Here is an 18,746-nt window from a genome sequence, read left to right as displayed (position 1 = left end):
TCTGAATGTATTACTACTGTTTTCATCTCATTCCAGTTTATCTATGCCATTTTATCTTGGTTATTTGAAATCCTAACTTCTCCTGAAAGCCAGGTTTGTGCTAAATAATCAGATTTCTCTCCCAGTGTAAGTGGAAGGACGGACTCTGACCTGTTCCCTGTGGCTTCTCTTTGTTTTGCTTTTGGATTGATTTTTATTAAACTGTCCATTGACTTTCTTCCTCATCTCTGAAATGGCATTTGTTTTGTCCTAGCACCTGGCATCCCAGGATCACAGCATTCTGAACAACCTGAAATGAAATAATGAGTCCACAGAGTAAATCAAGACTGCTGTGTGTGTGCAGCTAGGGCAACCGAGAGAATTTCACTGGTCAATTCACCAAATCAGCAGCAAAATTAAAGACTAGGGCTCAAGCCTCTTGACTGGTTTGTCTGCATTAACCACTAAATCTAGTTTTCTCAGTCTTCCCGTGTAAAACATGCATATCTACCACTTAACTAGCAGCTTTTCCTCTCTCTGCAGTCAGAGGGCTTGAAGCTACTTGTTCACACTAGAACTCTGTCCACACCAGTAAGTTGCTCCTGTTCTTCCTACCTATTTTGCTTGCCCCTTTTCATAAAGCACCCTGTGATAGTCTAGGAAGGGCAGTGTATATATGTTTTGCTGGCTGATGGTTGCATAATTTTATTGTCAGGGTGCCCAGGAAGTAAGTCTTTTAACCATTTTGGCCTCAGAGGCCTGCTGAGGTTAGTCACCTTCCTTCAATGTCTGGTCAGCTCTTCTTCTGCTTGTGCAAGAGAATTACCCTCCATAAATAACATAGGTTTATGAGGAGAAAGGCAAGTGGTGTCACACTCTTCTGGGATCCCTTATACCACCTAGGTCCTGTGTGAGACAAACGTGCAGTTGCTCATCTTCCTTCCATCTCCCTCCCTTCTTCACATGACTAAATGGTTGGAGTTTCTACCAGCAGTTCTCTACTTGGGTATTTACAGCGGGCCTCTGAAGATGGGGGGGGGTTGCATTAAGTACAGCCAAGGGGCAGAATTTAGCCTACAGAATAATTCCTTCCTAGTACTGATGTGTGAATGGGGAAGAGAGGTGCCTGACCTGCATATCCCTGGAAGCGTCCTTCCTCATGAAAAAATAAAGAAATCTGATCTCAAAGTCACTGAGACATAAGCAGTGTGGACTTGGGTTCAGTCATTTTTTATGATGAAACTTTTTTTCATTCTCTTAGCAGAAGGATCTCTGTAATTTGACCTTTAACTTCAGTTTAATAGAGGTTTTCCTGTAGAAATAAAAACATTCTATTGGAAGATCCCATGGCAAGCCATCGCGATAGCTTTAGAGCCAAGAGGCATATCTTGCTTGCTCTGGCTGAGAACCCCAATACTCCCTGGTATACAAGTGCCCTGTGTCCTGAGTCCTCTTCCACTTCTTTTTCTAGTGTGATCCAAAGTATTCCCCCACTGCTTTTGTCTTCATGCCACTGGTAAGGGATGTGCTGAAATGGATACTTTCAGGGGTAGTCCTTTTGTGGTGTTCTCTGACTTCAGTGTGTGGGATAAGCACCCAGAGTACAAAAAGCGTGCTCATTTGTATAGTTCTAGAAATCTGGAGTTACATTTAAAAGGAAATAAAGTCACAGCACACACTCTTTGGAGCATACTTGGGTTGCTTTCCAAATAAGGTTTGCAGTTTCTGGCAGGAAAAATAGGGATCTCTTATAACAACAGAAAATAAGAACAGGCTAGAAGAAATCCTTTGCAAAATCCTAGCTCAGCTGAGGGTGAATGTGCCAGGAAAGAGCAACCTTTTTGTGGTCTTTACTCCAGTGGTTTAAGGAGCTGAAAGTTTCCTCTCCCTTCCCCAAGACTCCTGGAGTGGTGTGATTATGGAAAGCTTCTTAACTCCTCAGCCTTTTCTTTCACACTGGTGAACACGTGTTCCAAAAAAACAAATCCCAGACCTGTTCAGTGTTAGTTTTATCTCTGTGTGTGTTCCATATTTTTGCTGGTCCATTTCTGTGTCCTCCCTCAGACTGGTGATAAGAGCTGCCAATTTGATAAGCCACGGAAACTATGTATTGCCCAATCCTCCACCCTTTCTGTCACACATTGCTGCTCTTTTTGGGAGGCTTCCTTTTCAGTTGTTCTCACAAGTCATGAAACCAGGCTCTGTTGTAATGCTGCCAAAATACAGGATGCTAGAGGGAGAGGGGCAGGTTAGTGTTTGTCAAGGGGTTGGGTACCACCTTCTGTCTCCTTTCCCCTTGGCTATCAAAAATTCCTACACCTGGCTTATAGAGGAGCCATTTTACACACATCTCCATGGCAAGCATCCTGCTTTGGGTTTTGGGGTTTTTTTGATGTGAGATTGCACTTGTGGACAAGTAGATGGAACAGGCACCAAGCAGTCCCTGCAGGCTTCTCTCTGTCTGTACCCCATTGCCTTATTGAAGAAGAGGGACAGGGTGGGATGCAGATGGTCAATATTGTGCTGCCAGGAGAAGAGGCAGGTTGAAATAGGCCTCCTAGCACCCTCTAAATGTGCTTTTGACCATGCGCAGGACACTTCTGTGCCTACTGAATGTGTGACGAAAGGTGAGCTCTCCCCACCACTACTGTCTTCCTCCAAGGACAACAGCCTGTGGCAGGTTTCCCTCAGCAGAAATCTTTATTTGAGGGTGGCACGCAGTGAGATGCTCTAGGCCTTCCAGTAACTTCTGGGCCTGGCAGGCTTCCCTCCCACCACTTGCAGCTGTAAATAAAGGAAGAGCTGCAGAAACATGTGGCAAAGATTCCCTCTTAAACAGTCCTGGAGAGGAAGCTGTGATAAAAGCCAGAAATCCATAATGTCCTAGCAACTCCAGTGGCTGCAGCAGCACTACACAGATGGAGCAGGAGAGGGGCATATGGTTGTCCCATAGCCATGAGGTGGCATGTCCCCACAGAGGGCCCCTGCTGAACCAGATAATGAGGTGGAGTTGAGGGAGAAGGATGTTGCTGTTTCAGTAAGGTGCTCTAGTCTGGGGGTTGTGATGCTCCTCTGGTTCCCTGGCACAGGGGATCACAGTACTTACCGATGTCAGAGTTAATTGGATGCAGCAAAGTTAGAGCGTTGAAAGGAGGCTGCTTGCTTTGCACTGGGGAGATAAACACAAGGGAGTGAAAGCACCAGAAAAGCATCATCCACCTCGACCGAGGTTCAGAGTGCTAGGCTCCAAGTTCCAAATTACAACCCCCCACACTCCCAGCTGCTGCATGGAAGCAGAAGTGTCTGAAGTCTGGAGGTGCTGTGGTTTGCCCAGGTCCCCGAAGCTCTGCTTTTGCAGGAGCCACCTCTGTCTCGGTAGGCACCAGCCTGCTTGCATGTCTTACGGGGTGCTGCTGGCATCTGCAGCCTAGACATTTTTTGTCGGAGGAGCCTGAGCCAGCTCTTGGAGCATATATGACGTGGCAGCAGTGGTTGCCGCTTTCTGTGCGGCAGCCCCGTGCTTGGAGCAGTATCCCTGCATCCTCGCAGAGACCAACAGACTTTTTGAGGAGAGGCCGGGGCTGGGGGAGATGGATCATTGTGGTGCCTGGGCAGGATGTCAACTCTTGACGACTCTTCTCCTCCCTTTAACATACTTCCAGATTTCACTCACAAGTTTATTTTTATTTACAGTGATAAATTGTTAGTGTCAAAAAGTTAAAATGCTTTAATGATGTCCTCCCAGCTGCAGGATTAAGAGAGGAAAACCAGAGAAATTACTCTTGTTCAATAATACTAAGTAATCATAACTTTAGTTAGGGCTAAACACCATCCATGTTTCCATAAATACAGCACATGAATATCTGTAAAAATTACTGCATGTAATCAAAAGCAGTTATTCCAAAGACCTCAAATTTCTGTGGTCAGAGCTCCGCAAAGCAGGTTCTTACGTTTAGTTTGCCAGGGTCTAGGAGAGAGCAAGGCATGAATGAGAAAACCAGTCACTAAGTGCAAGTTATGAATGATGAGGAAAATCAGTCCTGTGTAGGAAAATGGGCAGAGACCAAGCTAATGCAAAAATCAGTTCAAATTCCATGTATTTTTACACTGATGTGACTGGGGTTTTTTTCCTCGGTTCCCTCAGGGTGCAGGGCTAATAATTAAAAACATCTATATTGCACAAACTCTAATAAACATTCTCACTGCAGGAAAGGAGGGTATTGTGCTTGCTGGCTTGCCTTTCCCTTCCTTCACTCTTCCCTATTGCCAAATTAGAGACTGGAATAAGGAGAGGGGTGTTTGTTTTTTTTTTTTTTGGGGGGGGGGGGTATTTTATGTTTTTTAATCTTCCTTCTACTTTGCCCCTTCCCTTGTCTGCAACCTCCGCATCGGGTAGCGGCTGTTTTGACACAGACTGCGCAAGAGGAACAAGTGCCCTTCTGGGGCTGGAGCCTCAGTGTCCCTCCTCACTTGTGGGACAGGGCAGAGGCCCCAGGTGTTTGCTGCTCTCCAGTGCCAGCCGTGGTTTTAAGACTGATGGGAGCCCTCATGAGCTGCTCCAGCTCGCTAACCCTGCACGAAACCGGTCTCAGCCGAACAAAGTCGGTAATTCTCAGCTCTGGGGAGCTGAACTGACTCCCAGGACCGCAGAGGGGCCGGGGCCGGCCAGCCGTGCGGGCTGGCTTCTGCAGCAGCTCCAGCCCTCGCGTCCCCCCGGGCCACGGCCGGGAGGCGCTTTCCGCCCGTGAAGCCGTTGTTTGAGGGAAGGGGGCCGGGGGCTTTCCCGCGGGTGTCAGCCTGGGGCGGGGAGCAGGCGACGGCTCGGCCCCGCGGCGCGCAGAAAGCCACCCGCTGCTCTCCTCCCTCGCCGTGAAGCCCCCGCGGGCCGGGCCGGGCCACGCCAGGACAGGCCGAGCGGCGGGAGCGGGGCCGCCGCCAGAGCCGCAGGCTCCCGGGCCGGAGCGCTGCTCCGCTCCTCTCCGCCGCGGCGGGCAGGCAGCGGGGCGCCCCCGGCGGCGCGGGGCACGCGTGGCGGGCCGGCCCCGCCGGGAAGGGGCATGTCCCGCTGACGTGCGGGCCGGGGATTGGCAGCGGCCCGGCCTATATAGGCGCCGGGGCGGGCGCCGCGCCGCTCTCCCAGGAGCGCTCCGGTTCTCCAGCAGGGCGGGCGAGCGGGCACCGGCCGGAGTGAGTCACGGGGGACGGGGGGCGGCCCCTCCGCCGCGGCCGACGTGGAGGCTGGCGGGGCGGGAGGGGGGGGGAGCGGCGCGGCGCGGCCTCGCTTCCTCCCCTTCGGCACCGACGCGTCGGCGCCGCCGGGAAACTCCGGGCCAACTTCCCGCCGGCCGGGCCGGGCCAAGTCCGGCGGGGAGGGGGGTTGGGAGTCCGGCCCGGCGGCGCGGCCTCGGCCGCCGGTGCCGACACGGCAGTGCCGGCCGGCAGCAGCTGTCGGGTTAGCGCCGGGGTGCGGCGCCGTCCCGGGCCCGGGCCGATGGGGACGCTGGGCCCCGCGGATGCGTGGCGAGGGGGCGGCGCGGACCGGGGTCCCTCTCGCCGGGAGGAGAGGGGTAGCGGCGGCGGTCAGGGCGGCTCCGCGTCGTCTCCGGTGGTCGGAGGGTTTGCGCCTGGTAGGAGCCAAAACGGTTCGGCGGCGGGCGGGCGTCCGTCCAGCGCCGGATCAGCCGGCGGAGTGCCGGCGGCGGGCAGCCTTCTCCCGGGTCGCGGGGGCCGAGCGGCTCCGCTGCTCCCGTGACTAGAGGGGCGGGCGCCTCGGGCCACCGGCGGGGGCGAGCGGACGTCGGGAAGGTGCTAACGCCGGACTCGGTGCCCGGCCGCGCTCGAGGGGCTGTCACCGGGCCCCCCGCGGGAGCACCTTTCACCCCCTTGCGTGACGCGGCCGTCCCCGGCCTGCAGCCCAGAGGGCCGCGCCGGGCCGGGGCTGCCGCCACCGCCCCGCCCGCCGTGCTCCCGGCCCCGTTCCCGCCCGGGCGGTGCGTTGAGGCTCGCCCATGTCCCCGCCGTCCCCCCGTCCCCCCCGCTCAGCCCCGCGCGGGGGGCGCGGGTGACAGCGGGGCCCGGCCGGGCCCTTTAAGGGCGCCGCCCCGCCCCGCCGCGCCGCCCCGCCCCCGGTGCCGGCAGTGCTGAGGTGGCGCTGGCGGCGCCGCCCGGCCCGGCCCGGCCCGCGGGGCCCGGCGGCTCCCCCGCCTCACCTCACCTCGGCGCTCCTCGGCGCGGCCGGGCACCGCGGGGGGACGCGGAGGGGCGGCTCTCCGCCCGGCCGCGGCGGCGCCCCTGCTTCCGCGCTGCTCCGTGCCGTTGACCCGGGGAAGGCGGACGCTCCCCGAGGCCGGCTGCCCCTCTCGGTGCGCGGCCGTGGAAGCACTCCCCCGGCCCCCGTGAGAAGCACCGACGTGGCCTGCCCCCGCTCGGGGCCGGCCGGGAGGACGCGGGCGGGTGCATGTTCTCGTCGGCTGGGCTCCGGTGAGCAGCTGGGCAGGCACAGAACAGCTCCTGTCCATCCAAGGGCAGGACGTGACGGGGGAAGGTGGCAGGTCACGGCGATAGTGGAAGAGCAAATAGAGGGGACGGACAGGTCAGGTGTAAGCCTGGCTGCATCTAAGGCACCGGTCGTGTTGCGCTCTCAGATGTACTGCTTCAGGAATCGCTGCGAAGGGAAAGACTCCGTTGCGCTGCACAGCAGCTGGCCGCCTGCGTGATCCCTTCAACACCAAGGGGCCTGGGCCTTCAATATCTGGGAGAGCCAGTCGGTTGTCAGAAAGCAAGTATTTTCCTATATGACCACTCACCTACCAAGACATCACCCTGCCCTGCGTGAACGTCTGACAGAGGACGGTGGCTGCCACAACCAGCCCAGCCCTGTTGCTGCATGCGATCCTAGTTGCATCTGACTTTAGCTACCTCGATTAACAAAATGCTAATATTTTTATTAAATAGAGTTTTAAATAACACGTAACTGACATTTCTGTCCACGAGTACTGATTGTATTGGCAGTGTAACTCACGACTTTGCTTTTGTTTCTCTTCATACAAATGTTTCCCCTGTGGTTAGGTCTGGCCCTTGCCGAAGGTTATTTTTAGGATGATTTCGTTCTCTTTATTCTAAGTGTGCTCTAGACTTCTGAAACTTCTTTTGGCGCACAAAGCCTGTGCTACAGACGGTGCATAAACTAGGCAGTTCAAAACCTGTTGACCCAGTCAGCCACACGCTAGCATGACGCAGCTGTAACCTTAGTTTCAAAACCTAAAGTGGGAAGTCGAGGAGGTGTGGGCTCCAAATGCAATGCCTGAGCTGCTGGTTTTGATGTTACGTTTTAACATACCATTCTGATGGCCGCCTCCAATTTTGGCCAGAGATTAATCCCTGAGGCCTACAATATTCCAGATGTTTGGGGTTACTGGAGACGAAGAGCATTTGTTCGTAGCTTGCTGTATGGGTGATGAAGCAGAAATTCATATGGATAAACACTGCCCTTAGATTTCTCTTTGAGTGTCTGGCTGTTCTCTGAGGTGGAGGCTGCAAGGAAGATCTCTGCAGCTGGTGTGGATACAGTGAAACCAGCAGCTGTGCATTGAGGTCGCGGCTCGCAGGCAGGTGCTATATTGGGTGTCTGTCGTTCACTGACTTCTCATCCTTACCCTCCTTCTCTAAGGAGCGGAGCACATGCAAGATGAGCCAGGTGGTGCTTTCCTGAGAAATGAGAGTTAGAAGCACATCCGTGCCATTAGCAAGGCTCTAGCCAGACCTTGGCAGCTACTTGTGATGTCTAGGATGCTTCTCGTTCCTGCCCTTGTTCCCATTTGCAGCTTGCCATGAGGTGGTGGCACCGTCAGTAGCGACCCAACGGGCTGGAGGAGCCGATGGCTGAGTCTGCAGGCCTTGCCAAAATAGTCTGGGACAGGTGCCACGCCGCTAATGCGCTTTCCTTGGTTCTGCGGCAGCTTGAGCTGCGCAGTTGTGTACCCTGGACATGTAACCATGTGTTACACCATGGTGTAACCATGGACAGCAAGGAGAACTCGGGTATTTCTCTGAGATCAGATTACTGGCCACACTTTCATGTATACCAGCAAATGCCTTGCAGAGCCTCTGCCTGCTGCAACAGCTGTGCTACAGACAGCATGGCTGGCTGGCTGTCCTGGTAGCTGCCACCTAGTAGCAGATCCTTACAGGATTAATTGCAACATTAGCTCTGTTGCTTTGATAGCGCAGGTGGTGTTGCCTTATGCCTGATAAGAGGTGTGTTGAAGTAGGGGGAAACACTCTGACCTTCACTGAGGTGCAGATCGGGCCTGTATGGCCCAGTTGCGTCCCTGCTCTGCTTGCTCTTCCCTCCTTTCCTTCTGTTGCTGTCCCCTTCCCTTACTGTGCTACAACATAAGCGTGATGTGAGACACCTCATCAGCAATGCTGTGTTTTTGGGACCTGTTTCTGACACATGGGGAGGTCAGAAACAGCAGCTGTCAGTTTACTGACGTGTCTTGAGTTTGGTGGTCAGACGAAGGTCTGAGCAGCACTGCAGGGTTTGTGTGGGAGAGGGGCCTCTTGTCCCATGAGCAGTCAGAGGCACTAGATTTTTGGAGAGTGCAAGCCCTGCGACAGCACACGTAACCACTGAGGGGGACTCCAGGTGTGGGAAGCTGGTGTACCAGCTTTTACATTTTTACTTATATTCCTAAATACTTTTTTCAGTAAATCTGCAGATACAGATACAGAAGATGTAAAGCTCCCACCAACAGTGTATTTTTTTTCCTGGTTCTATCTTGTGTACACATTTAAAATAGTCCATGTAAATCAGCATGGGTTTTGTCCTTCCAACCTGCAGACTTAGGCCTGGAGACAGAGTTCAGTGCCTGGTGCATGATCTTATTACAATAAAAAAATGAAGAGGTGGACTGACCAGCAGCTGTGTGTGGAAAGTCCTGAGTGTTTGCCTTAGTTTGTGAGGACGTCTGTGTTGATTCACCCAAGCTCCACTAAACTACATTCCTAACTTCTGACTGATGGCCGTGTTGTTGGCAGGTTTTCAGGTTGTTAGTCTCCTCTGACTAGATGTTGATGCTCTTGCTTGCAACCCTGAAATTTCATGTCTATCTTGCACATCTGTTATTAATTGACTGTATTTTTGCCTGATACTGGATGGCTGCTCTTGTAGCCAGTGTGATGAAAGAGTAGCTACTCTAGGCTTCCTGCTGTGAGGTTTAAGTAGATAGTGGTGTTGCCTGTAGCTCTAGTGACAGGTAAAGTATAGTGAGATGTGACTCAGTATGAGAACATTTTGGATAGGGTGCAAGTTTGAAACACACTACAGACAGTGCTCTTTTGCAAGTTACAGTAACAGGGGTGTCATGTTTTCCTGTTGTCTTGGAGCAGTCACATAATTTTTTTTTTATTTTTTTTTTTTCCTCTGTAAAGCAAAAGCTGGCAGGCTGACAAACGGGCAGCTTACAGGACGGACTCCCTGGCTACTGACCATTTAGCTGGTAAGTTCTTATTTTGGGAGAGCCAAAGATCTTGCTGTTTCTGAGCTTGCTTATCAGAGTGGCTTTCTGAGTGTATCCCTAAGTCAGCAGGAGTTCAGGCACCTAAAAAGTCTTTTTCAGGAAGAGGCAGCATCCTAGGTGCTTTTTGTTTTCTCTCCAGGGTTACACGATGGTCTTGGACTGACTATCCAGACCTTCAGATACTCATTTAAAAATTGCACACCATTAATAATTGATAGATTAATTAGAGTATGCTTTAACAACTTCTGGTGTCCCCCTTTCCAGTGACCTTAGGTTGCACATCCTCTGCCTTCTTAATGAGGAGCTCTGGTTTTGGTGACTACTGTGCTGTGAAGAAATAGTCCCCCTGAGTTCCTATCTAGTTCAACAAGAGAACTGGGCAGCTGTTCTGGCTCTGTAGGTGCTTTTTGAGAGGCTGACTGGAAAAGTGCTCAACACATACTTTGTCTTGTTGGAGTGACTTTTGTGCATCTTGAATGGTGTTGGTAATAGTGTTGCCACCTCTGTCTCTTCCAGTGGCATACCCGGATTGTGTGTGGGTGGGAAGTCGACAATGAGCTCCGTGGCAGTTTTGACCCAGGAGAGCTTTGCTGAACACCGCAGCGGCCTGACTCAGCAGCAGGTGAAAGGTGAGAAAACACAGTTGAGTTCCTGCCTCTAAATACAAACTGCACAGGCAAGGTTCCTTGCTGTTATCCAAGCTCGCTCCATGCATCTGGTTCCCCACAAGTGCGCAGATGTTGCATTCTCCGTTCCTAGATTGGTGGCCCACCAAACTCTGGCTTTCCACCACCAGCAGCACAGTGGTGATGCTGCACAGTGCAGGGCCAGGAGAAGGCAAGACTCAGATCTTCATATTGCTCTGGCTAGCAATGCTGCTAGCCATGGGATGGGGCACATGCAAGAGTGGAGCATTGGGCTACAAGAGAGCTTCATGGGATCAGTGTGCTGGGCTGTTGTTTCCTTCCTCTGCTCAGCCAGGTGCTGGGGAAAGTCAGTATAACTGTATTAACTGACTCACTGATGGGTTTTGGCACCCATCCTCCAGCTGCAAGCTGGCCCACTTGGCATGGCCCAATGCACAACTGAGTCGAACATAGGGTACAGGCTTTCTCTGGACTCTGCCCTAACTGTAGTGCTTCTCTCTGCCTTTCTCTTGGGTGTATGTTTGTCTTACCCCCTTCTGACCTGCAACCTTGCTCTGTTCCTTTCACTTCTTTCTGTTCAGCCTGTTCTCCCCTAATTAAGCCCTTCTTGACAAAGTTGGCGGTAATGTGCTGTTTGCTGCCACCATTCACTTGCACGTTCGCTTCCTGCAGCCGTAGTGCCAGACAAGGCTGGTTGTTCATGGCATCTACTGCAGTCTGTGCTGAGGTCAGTTGGGCTCCGGACTTGGCTGCTCCACAAGCATAACTGTAATAGGATTAATAGTAGTGCATGTCATTTGCTCTCCCTTGTTAGTAGTGCCTAAATACAATTGGGCTGCCTATGAATAGGGGCATTTCTGCTGGGAGAGCATCTCATTTACCCTGTTTGCTTCACCCCAGTTACAGCTTTAAACTCTGAAGAAGAGAATGATCCTCCAACCTACAAGGAAGCCTTCCCTCCGCTCCCTGAGAAAGCACCATGTTTGGAAGCTGCCCAGGAACCTGCTGGGCCCTGGAGCAAAATCCGACCAATAAAGGCTTCTGTCATCACTCAGGTTGGTGGGAGTGGGTGGCTTTATCTCCCTCCTTTTCCTTCCTTCAAGAAGTAGGTGAAGTGAAGCTTTCCCTGGAGTATGAAATCCTTAGTGTGTCAGATTTACAGCCTCTTTGCTGTATCTTACCGTGGGGCATGAGGAGGACTGCAGCCTGAGAGCTAGGACTGCTCTGGAGGGGAGGGATGCATTGGAAAACTGTCCAGAAAAAGCTCTGCATCCCTGTTCCACAAATAGCTGGAGCAGGCCTGAAAGGAGGACTGCAGAATTCAAGTAGTGAGCACTAATCCATTAAAGTATTCCCCCCATAGCATGAACTTTAGGAATACACCCAGTGTGGGGCAGACTGCCTGCTGCAGTGCTCTTGCACTTTCCCTGGTTGCAGCTGGTGTCTCCACTGGAAAGCTGATGGGTTGCATGAACCTGGGAACTTAGTATGCCAGTAAAGTCCTGTATGGCAATAAGAGAGAGAGGCACTAGCAATCAAAAGCATACTGACTGCTTGCTGTGCCGTTCTTTTATCTGTCGTGTGGCTGAGCAGGTGTTTCATGTGCCACTGGAGGAGAGGAAATACAAGGACATGAATCAGTTTGGAGAAGGCGAGCAGGCCAAGATCTGCCTTGACATCATGCAGAAGACAGGAGCTCACCTGGAGCTGTCTCTCGCAAAGGACCAGGGCCTTTCGATCATGGTCTCTGGCAAGCTGGAAGCAGTCATGAAGGCTCGGAAAGAGATTGTCGCTCGGCTGCAGACTCAGGTAAGGGCATCTAACTGTTTCTCACTTCATCTTTGCTCTTCCCCAAGACTCACAAATGCTTTGAGACCCTTGGGCGTGTGTGCTTATAAGCCGAAGAGGTGTTATTAGATGACTAATTCAGCTTTGCCATGTATTTTCAAAGCACACAATTGGCAATTTGGAATGGAAATGAGGCTTAAAATAGGGTTCAAAGCTAATTACAGGCCATGGTGTTGCATGAAGGGTGGAGTCTGCAATCTCTGAACACTTGAATTGCAAACAGTGACTTTGTGCTGAGGTGCTGGTGCTGGGGGGGATGCAGGCCCCTCACACAAAGCTAGTAGTGTGTGAGAATGGGACTGTGCTTTCTCTGAAGTCCTCCAGAGAAGAATGTGGAGGGATAGGAGAAAGAAAAGTAGAGAAGAGGAAGTCCTGCCAAAAGCTGAAAGCTTCAGGTCAAGGTTACGGATTGTGTAACTCAAGCCACACTGGTAAGGAGCTGCAGCCCCGTTGTTTCAGTTGCTTCTCCTTTCAGTCCTCTAGGTTTTGATATCTTCCCTTCAGATTCTTGAGTTCATAATCAAGGTGGTAGTTCTTGTTAAGATATATCACAGCCAGGTCTCAGTGTGTGTTTTAAAGTGTAATGTCAAAGGTAGTTAATGCAACAGTTAATACCATCTCTGCTTAGTGCTGCTCAGCCCATGTGTCATACCCTGCCAGAGGGACGAGAAAGGGACGATTCCTATGTAACGTGCATCTGAAAAAATAGTTGAGGTTGTACTGCCACAGATCCATGACCCACTGTCCTCTAATATACCTCCTACTGCCCTGGCCCCAGGTCTGAAAGGTGTGTCTGTATTCTCAACTCCTCCTAGGCTTGGTTAGCTTCAGTACAGGGACACAGAGTTGAAGAGTCACACCAAGTGATCTCTTTTGATTTTTTTTTAGTATTGTAGCTTGAATTTTAAGTGTCTAATTACTGTTAGTAGTTATATATTCACAGACATCGAGAGCATGGTAGCAATCATAAGCTACCAGGTCAGTAAAAACTCAGTGAGAAAGGAAGAAGTCGAGAATCCCTGTTACAAACCAGCCTTTTAATGGTAGGTTGAGAGAAGCTCTTGGGACTTCTTTTCCAAGAGGGGCCTTCTAGAAGAGCAGCATGTGCTACATTGAAGACACCTTAGTACTTAGTAGCGGTAAGCATCTCCTAGTTGTCTGCCTGCTGGAATAGGTTTCTGGTGTTGAATTTCTGTTTCCTAGGAGTTAGACTGTGTGTCCTGTTCTCTGTAGCCTTGGCAGCAGATGTCAGAGTTCAGATAACTCCACCCATGAGCCATCATCTCAGTTGCTGTCTGGTACTGCTCCAGCATCTTGCACTGGAGGACAGGCACCTCCTCGTCTGTGCCTAAAGGCCTTAGCTAATTCAGAGTACTACTCCTGTCCAAACAGAAGGGGGTTGAGGGAAGGGTGGGGTTTAGACTCCTAGTATACAGGCACTGTAGATCAGCTGTTCTGGTACAGTTTCAGTCCTCGAACAGAACGTGCTGGGAAGGCATTGTGTTTGCTCCTCAGTGAGTACTGCTAAGCATTTAACTTGCTTCCCCTGGCTCTGTTCCTGTTGATCTGCCAGTGCAGGTGCAGGTTCTCAAAGGTGCTTGGTTCTTGTGTTGCAGGCTTCAGCGACAGTTGCCATCCCTAAGGAGCACCACCGTTTTGTCATTGGAAAGAATGGCGAGAAACTACAGGACCTGGAGCTCAAAACTGCAACCAAAATCCAGATCCCCCGCCCGGATGACCCCAGCAACCAGATCAAGATCACCGGCACTAAAGAAGGGATTGAGAAGGCCCGACACGAGATCCTGCTTATCTCTGCTGAGCAGGTACTTCAGTACTGTGATCTCTCTCATGGCATTAGCTGGACAGCCATTTTGCTTCTCCATGGTATATTAGATGTTTGTAGCCACCATGGCCACAGTCAGTGGCTAATGTTTTAGTCTGAACAGAGACGTATACTGTGCCACTGGCTGTATGAGCACTGCTGCCAGGTTCTGCAACTTGTGATCCTCCATTTTGTCCATCTCTGAAGTCAGATAAGCGTGTTTCGTATTTGAAGTGAACCATATTAGGTGCCAGCTGAGGTAAGGCAGGAGATTACAGAGGTGAATATCATAAATCAGCAGCAGCAACAGCAGTATTTACAGGTTGAAAGGGTTGGAGATCTATAAGCCTGGAAACTGAAAAGGGTGCTTGGGCCAGAGTGTCAAGCCAGACAACACTGGGGACTTAGCTGTGTCTGGCAGTGACTGTAATACAGAGGGCAGTTCCCACTGAGGTCTGTTCTGGGCTCTTCTAGGATAAGCGTGCCGTGGAGCGGCTGGATGTGGAGAAAGTGTACCACCCTTTCATTGCTGGCCCTTACAACAAGCTGGTGAGCGAACTCATGCAGGACACAGGGACACGCATCAACATTCCTCCACCCAGCGTCAACAAGACAGAGATAGTCTTCACAGGAGAAAAGGAGCAGCTAGCCCAGGCCGTGGCTCGTGTTAAGAAGATCTATGAGGAAAAGGTATGGATGGTCCATAAAGCTTCCCATCTTCCCCCGACCTGCTCACAGTCCCTTTTCTGTTCTTGTTCCACTTTTGTGCATCCCTCTCTTGCATCCTCCTCACGTCAGCTCTGACTCAGCAGCTGTTGCAGTACATGGCCCTGGATCTTACCATTTCCTCGCTCAGCAGAGTGGGACTTGGGGTGATGCTACCGGGGAGGTGACAGATTTCTCACTTTTCTGTGTCATGGGAATTAGCAGACCACAAAGAGCATCCCTGGCTCTTGTTCACACAGGTGCTACTAAGGAAGGAAGGAAGTATGAAGTCTACAGTGGTGGCCATCTGACAGTATCAAAGTTGCTACATAAGTAGAAGTTGCTGAAGAGTGAATTTCACTCCAGTTTATTTTCCACAGCCAATGTCACAGTGAATATCCTTGTGGATTGTTGGGCTGTTTTTCCTCATGGTTAGGTCTGTATTTGTACCAGTCTAGATTTCAACAAACATAATCAGCTTATAGCCTAGTAGCCTACATGGTGTTGCATTCCAGTACTTCCTAGGGGACAGCTGGGTGTTGAGCCCTGTTGTGCAGGGAGTGGGTGTGTGTATGTGGTCTCTTCCATGTAGTCTTCCAGGGAGCTTGACACAGAATACGAGTTCTGTACTTCACCTGTGAATTTTTGAGGACAAGGCTTTCTGTAGGCAGGGGCCTAAAGGGTGCTAGTGTGCTGCAGAACCACTGTGCTCACCTTTGCTTTGCTCTTTCCTGGGTGCAGAGTTTCACTGCATGTTGTGCCTCTTCCTTTCGCTCTTGTCCTTCCCTGCCCCCTTGTGATTGATGCCCCAGTGCCTCTGCCCCTACAGAAAAAGAAGACTACTACCATTGCAGTGGAGGTGAAGAAGTCCCAGCACAAGTATGTCATCGGCCCCAAGGGGAATTCCCTGCAGGAGATCTTGGAGAAAACTGGAGTCTCTGTCGAGATCCCACCCACTGACAGTAGCTCGGAGACGGTGATACTGCGAGGCGAGCCTGAAAAGCTTGGGCAAGCATTGACTGAGGTCTATGCAAAGGTATTGATGACATGGGCTAAGCCTTCTTTGAAAGTCCTATAAAGATACATCCGTGAGCACTGACAGGTGTGGGGGGCGTGGTCTTTGTTGGGCTGTTAGAGATGCAGCTTAGATGTCAATACTGAGGGTGCAGCATGGGAATTGGAACTGAATTTTTGTGAAGACATCTTCCAGTCTGTCCATCAACCAGCTTCTCTGTATTTCTGTCTCTCAGGCCAACAGTTTTACCGTCTCCTCGGTCTCTGCCCCCTCTTGGCTTCATCGTTTCATTATTGGAAAGAAAGGACAAAACCTGGCCAAAATAACTCAGCAGATGCCAAAGGTATGGATGAGCCAGTTAGTTTAGCACCCTCTGATGTAGAATATGGTTTAGTCCAGATCACTATTTGTAGAAGAGAAATGTATTCTGGCGTGGGTAAAACCAGGGAGGAAATGACACAGATCTTAATATTAAGGGGAGCCTCTCTTTTACTGCTGCAAACACTACTCATCCTATGTTATTCTCGTGGGTTGAGCCTTTCAAAGGAGGCTTTATGTGGTACTATTTTGAGAGTTGATATAGCAGGACACCTGCAAATGCTGACTTCAATGAGGCTTCTCCCTGGTGAGTTAGATGATACTTAGAGAAATGCTAGGTGAGTAACTTCTCCAAGGCCCTTGCAGACTCCAGGACAGCACCAAAGCCTTGGGCTCTAGACACTGTGAGATGGCCAGGATTGTAAGTTACCCACTTCTGAAACCATGGAAATGATGTGTATAATTTGTGGGAAGGAAACCATCTCACAGTGGCAGGGTTTCATAGTGTAGGCCTGACTAATGGCATTGACCTGGCTTGCATCTTGGAAAATTCTTACTGGATTCATTGCCTTTTGTCTCAAGGTTCACATCGAATTCACTGAAGGAGAGGATAAAATCACTTTGGAAGGACCTACAGAAGATGTGAATGTGGCTCAGGAACAGATTGAAGTCATGGTCAAGGATCTGGTAAGTTGGTGTTACTAGTTCGAGTAGATAAGAAGAAAGTGGAGGAAGAAGAGGCAACAGAGCAGAGATGATGAGGTGTCTATCACATCCATATGATGTCTTGACATGCTTAACAGGACTTGCAGAAGACAAGTTGTGTGGCAGATGGATGAAACCCTTGGTTACAAAGCTTGTCCGTAGCATTCTTAAAAAATCAGCAGCAGGTCTTAAATCTTTTGATGCAGAGAAGGAAGGATTCTCTTTCAGTCGTGGCTGGAGAGGCATATGAGTCCCTTTAAATGTTTCACAAGCATGGTGATCTTGGCTCAAACCAGAGGAGTGCTTCTGCTCTGCTTAATAGCAGAAGGAGTGCTTGTAGCCGAGTACTGGAGAGTCAGTGCCAATACTGGCAGTAGGCAGTTACTTAGAGCACAAGTGGTGGCCTACCCTACCTAGCCCTGTGTCCTGGTTTCAGCTGGGATAGAGTTAACTGTCTTCCTAGTAGCTGGTATGGTGCTATGTTTTGAGTTCAGTATTCGAAGAATGTTGATAACACTGATGTTTTCAGTTGTTGCTAAGTAGTGTTTAGACTAAAGTCAAGGATTTTTCAGCTTCTCATGCCCAGCCAGCGAGAAAGCTGGAGGGGCACAAGAAGTTGGCACAGGACACAGCCAGGGCACCTGACCCAAACTGGCCAACGGTGTATTCCATACCATGGGACGTCCCATCTAGTATAGGAACTGGGGAGTGGGGACGGGGAATCGCCGCTCAGGGTTAGCTGGGTGTCGATTGGTGGGTGGTGAGCAATTGCCCTGCGCATCATTTGTATGTTCCAATCCTTTCATTATTGCTGTTGTCATTTTATTAGTATTATCATTATTAGTTTCTTCTTTTCTGTTCTATTAAACTGTTCTTATCTCAACCCACGAATTTTACTTCTTTTCCTGATTTTCTCCCCCATCCCACTGGGTGGGGGGGAGTGAGCAAGCAGCTGCGTGTTGCTTAGTTGCTGGCTGGGATTAAACCACAACACCCTATACAATTCTTTATAGATCAACCGGATGGATTATGCAGAAATCAACGTTGACCACAAATTCCACCGACACCTCATTGGCAAGAATGGAGCTAACAGTAAGTGGGGTGCCTTTCTAATCATTCCCATGCTGGGCCTCTCCGTGTTCAGTAGATCATATCAGGGGCTCTGCAGCTCATCCAGTGTGCCATCTCCATCACATTTCCTCTGTTCTTCTAGAGTGGTGTTGGCACAAGGAGATAAATGGGCAGTGAGGCCTTGGGATGGCTTTAATGTGTGAAAGCATCTTGGGAGGTTGAACAGTAGTGGGATCACTTTGCCGTGTCCTGGAGGAAGGTGGTTTTTTTTTCAGTTGGAGAATTGTGTCGTCTTTTTTTTTCTTTTTCTTCTTATAAGTTGCTCTATGTGAATTACATTTTAGCAGCTGATTGGGGGTGGTGGAAATCTGCTTGGTGAGTTTCTCTGCAAGAAATAAATTGGGATTAGAAATGAATGATCATCTTCTGATCTAAATGTGGTGCTGTTTGGTGAAGAAACAGATGCCTCACTCTAGCAAGTGAACAATTGGCTCTGTAGATGCCACAGCATTTACTTGTACAGGTTCTTGTGTGGCACAGATCTGCTCTTGCTGAACTCCAGGGTGAAGAGGCACTTTACCCTGTTTCAACCCGACCCCACTGGCCCTTTCTCAGAGGCTGGTTTACTTCTTAAAGAGCCTTTAAGCAGTGATACTCAAGGTGCCTTGCTTCCAAGTCTTGGCCTAGCAGGCTGTGTCACCACAGTCCTTGCCTTGAAGTTAACAGGATTAAGGACCTCTACAAGGTGTCTGTGCGCATTCCCCCGGACAATGAGAAGAGCAACCTGATCAGAATTGAAGGAGACCCACAGGGGGTCCAACAGGCCAAGAAAGAGCTGCTGGAACTCGCTTCCCGTATGGTGAGTAGGATGTGATGCTTGGGAGACTGCAGGGTTTGGGCTCTTCTGTTCCCTCATAATCTTCTGGTGCAAGTGTGTTCCCCTTACCCACCAAGCACTTGGATCTCATGACAAGTGCGAGTTCCTTTTCACAGATGTGTTCCTCTATTCCCTTGGACACCCCTTCTCTGTCAACCTAGAGTGAATTTTGTCTAGAGGAGAAGAGGGACAATGCTGGCAAGTAAAATGTCAGGCAGCAAACTGGTAAATAAAAGTA

The 18,746-nt window shown here is 50.6% G+C and overlaps 1 protein-coding gene across 2 annotated transcripts in view; it reads left to right on the top strand.

Annotated features, from left to right (window-relative positions):
• HDLBP (high density lipoprotein binding protein) overlaps window positions 1–18,746 on the top strand; it is a 42,229-nt gene that overhangs the window by 9,831 nt on the left and 13,652 nt on the right. Inside the window, exons 1-12 of one of the 2 annotated variants that reach the window (XM_049802088.1) lie at window positions 5,077–5,166; window positions 9,412–9,479; window positions 10,017–10,129; window positions 11,048–11,202; window positions 11,741–11,956; window positions 13,612–13,818; window positions 14,292–14,507; window positions 15,352–15,558; window positions 15,773–15,880; window positions 16,438–16,542; window positions 17,574–17,652; window positions 18,351–18,490. In XM_049802088.1, coding sequence (XP_049658045.1) covers window positions 10,054–10,129; window positions 11,048–11,202; window positions 11,741–11,956; window positions 13,612–13,818; window positions 14,292–14,507; window positions 15,352–15,558; window positions 15,773–15,880; window positions 16,438–16,542; window positions 17,574–17,652; window positions 18,351–18,490 — 1,509 coding nt within the window. In that variant the 5' untranslated portion in view covers window positions 5,077–5,166; window positions 9,412–9,479; window positions 10,017–10,053. Of the gene's footprint in view, window positions 1–5,076; window positions 5,167–9,411; window positions 9,480–10,016; window positions 10,130–11,047; window positions 11,203–11,740; window positions 11,957–13,611; window positions 13,819–14,291; window positions 14,508–15,351; window positions 15,559–15,772; window positions 15,881–16,437; window positions 16,543–17,573; window positions 17,653–18,350; window positions 18,491–18,746 lie in introns of those variants that run through there. The other variant, XM_049802087.1, reaches the window with a different exon arrangement.

The sequence above is a fragment of the Accipiter gentilis genome, chromosome 6 (assembly GCF_929443795.1).
Source record: "Accipiter gentilis chromosome 6, bAccGen1.1, whole genome shotgun sequence".
NCBI lineage: Eukaryota > Metazoa > Chordata > Aves > Accipitriformes > Accipitridae > Astur > Astur gentilis.
This window is presented reverse-complemented; position numbering and strand designations above follow the sequence as displayed.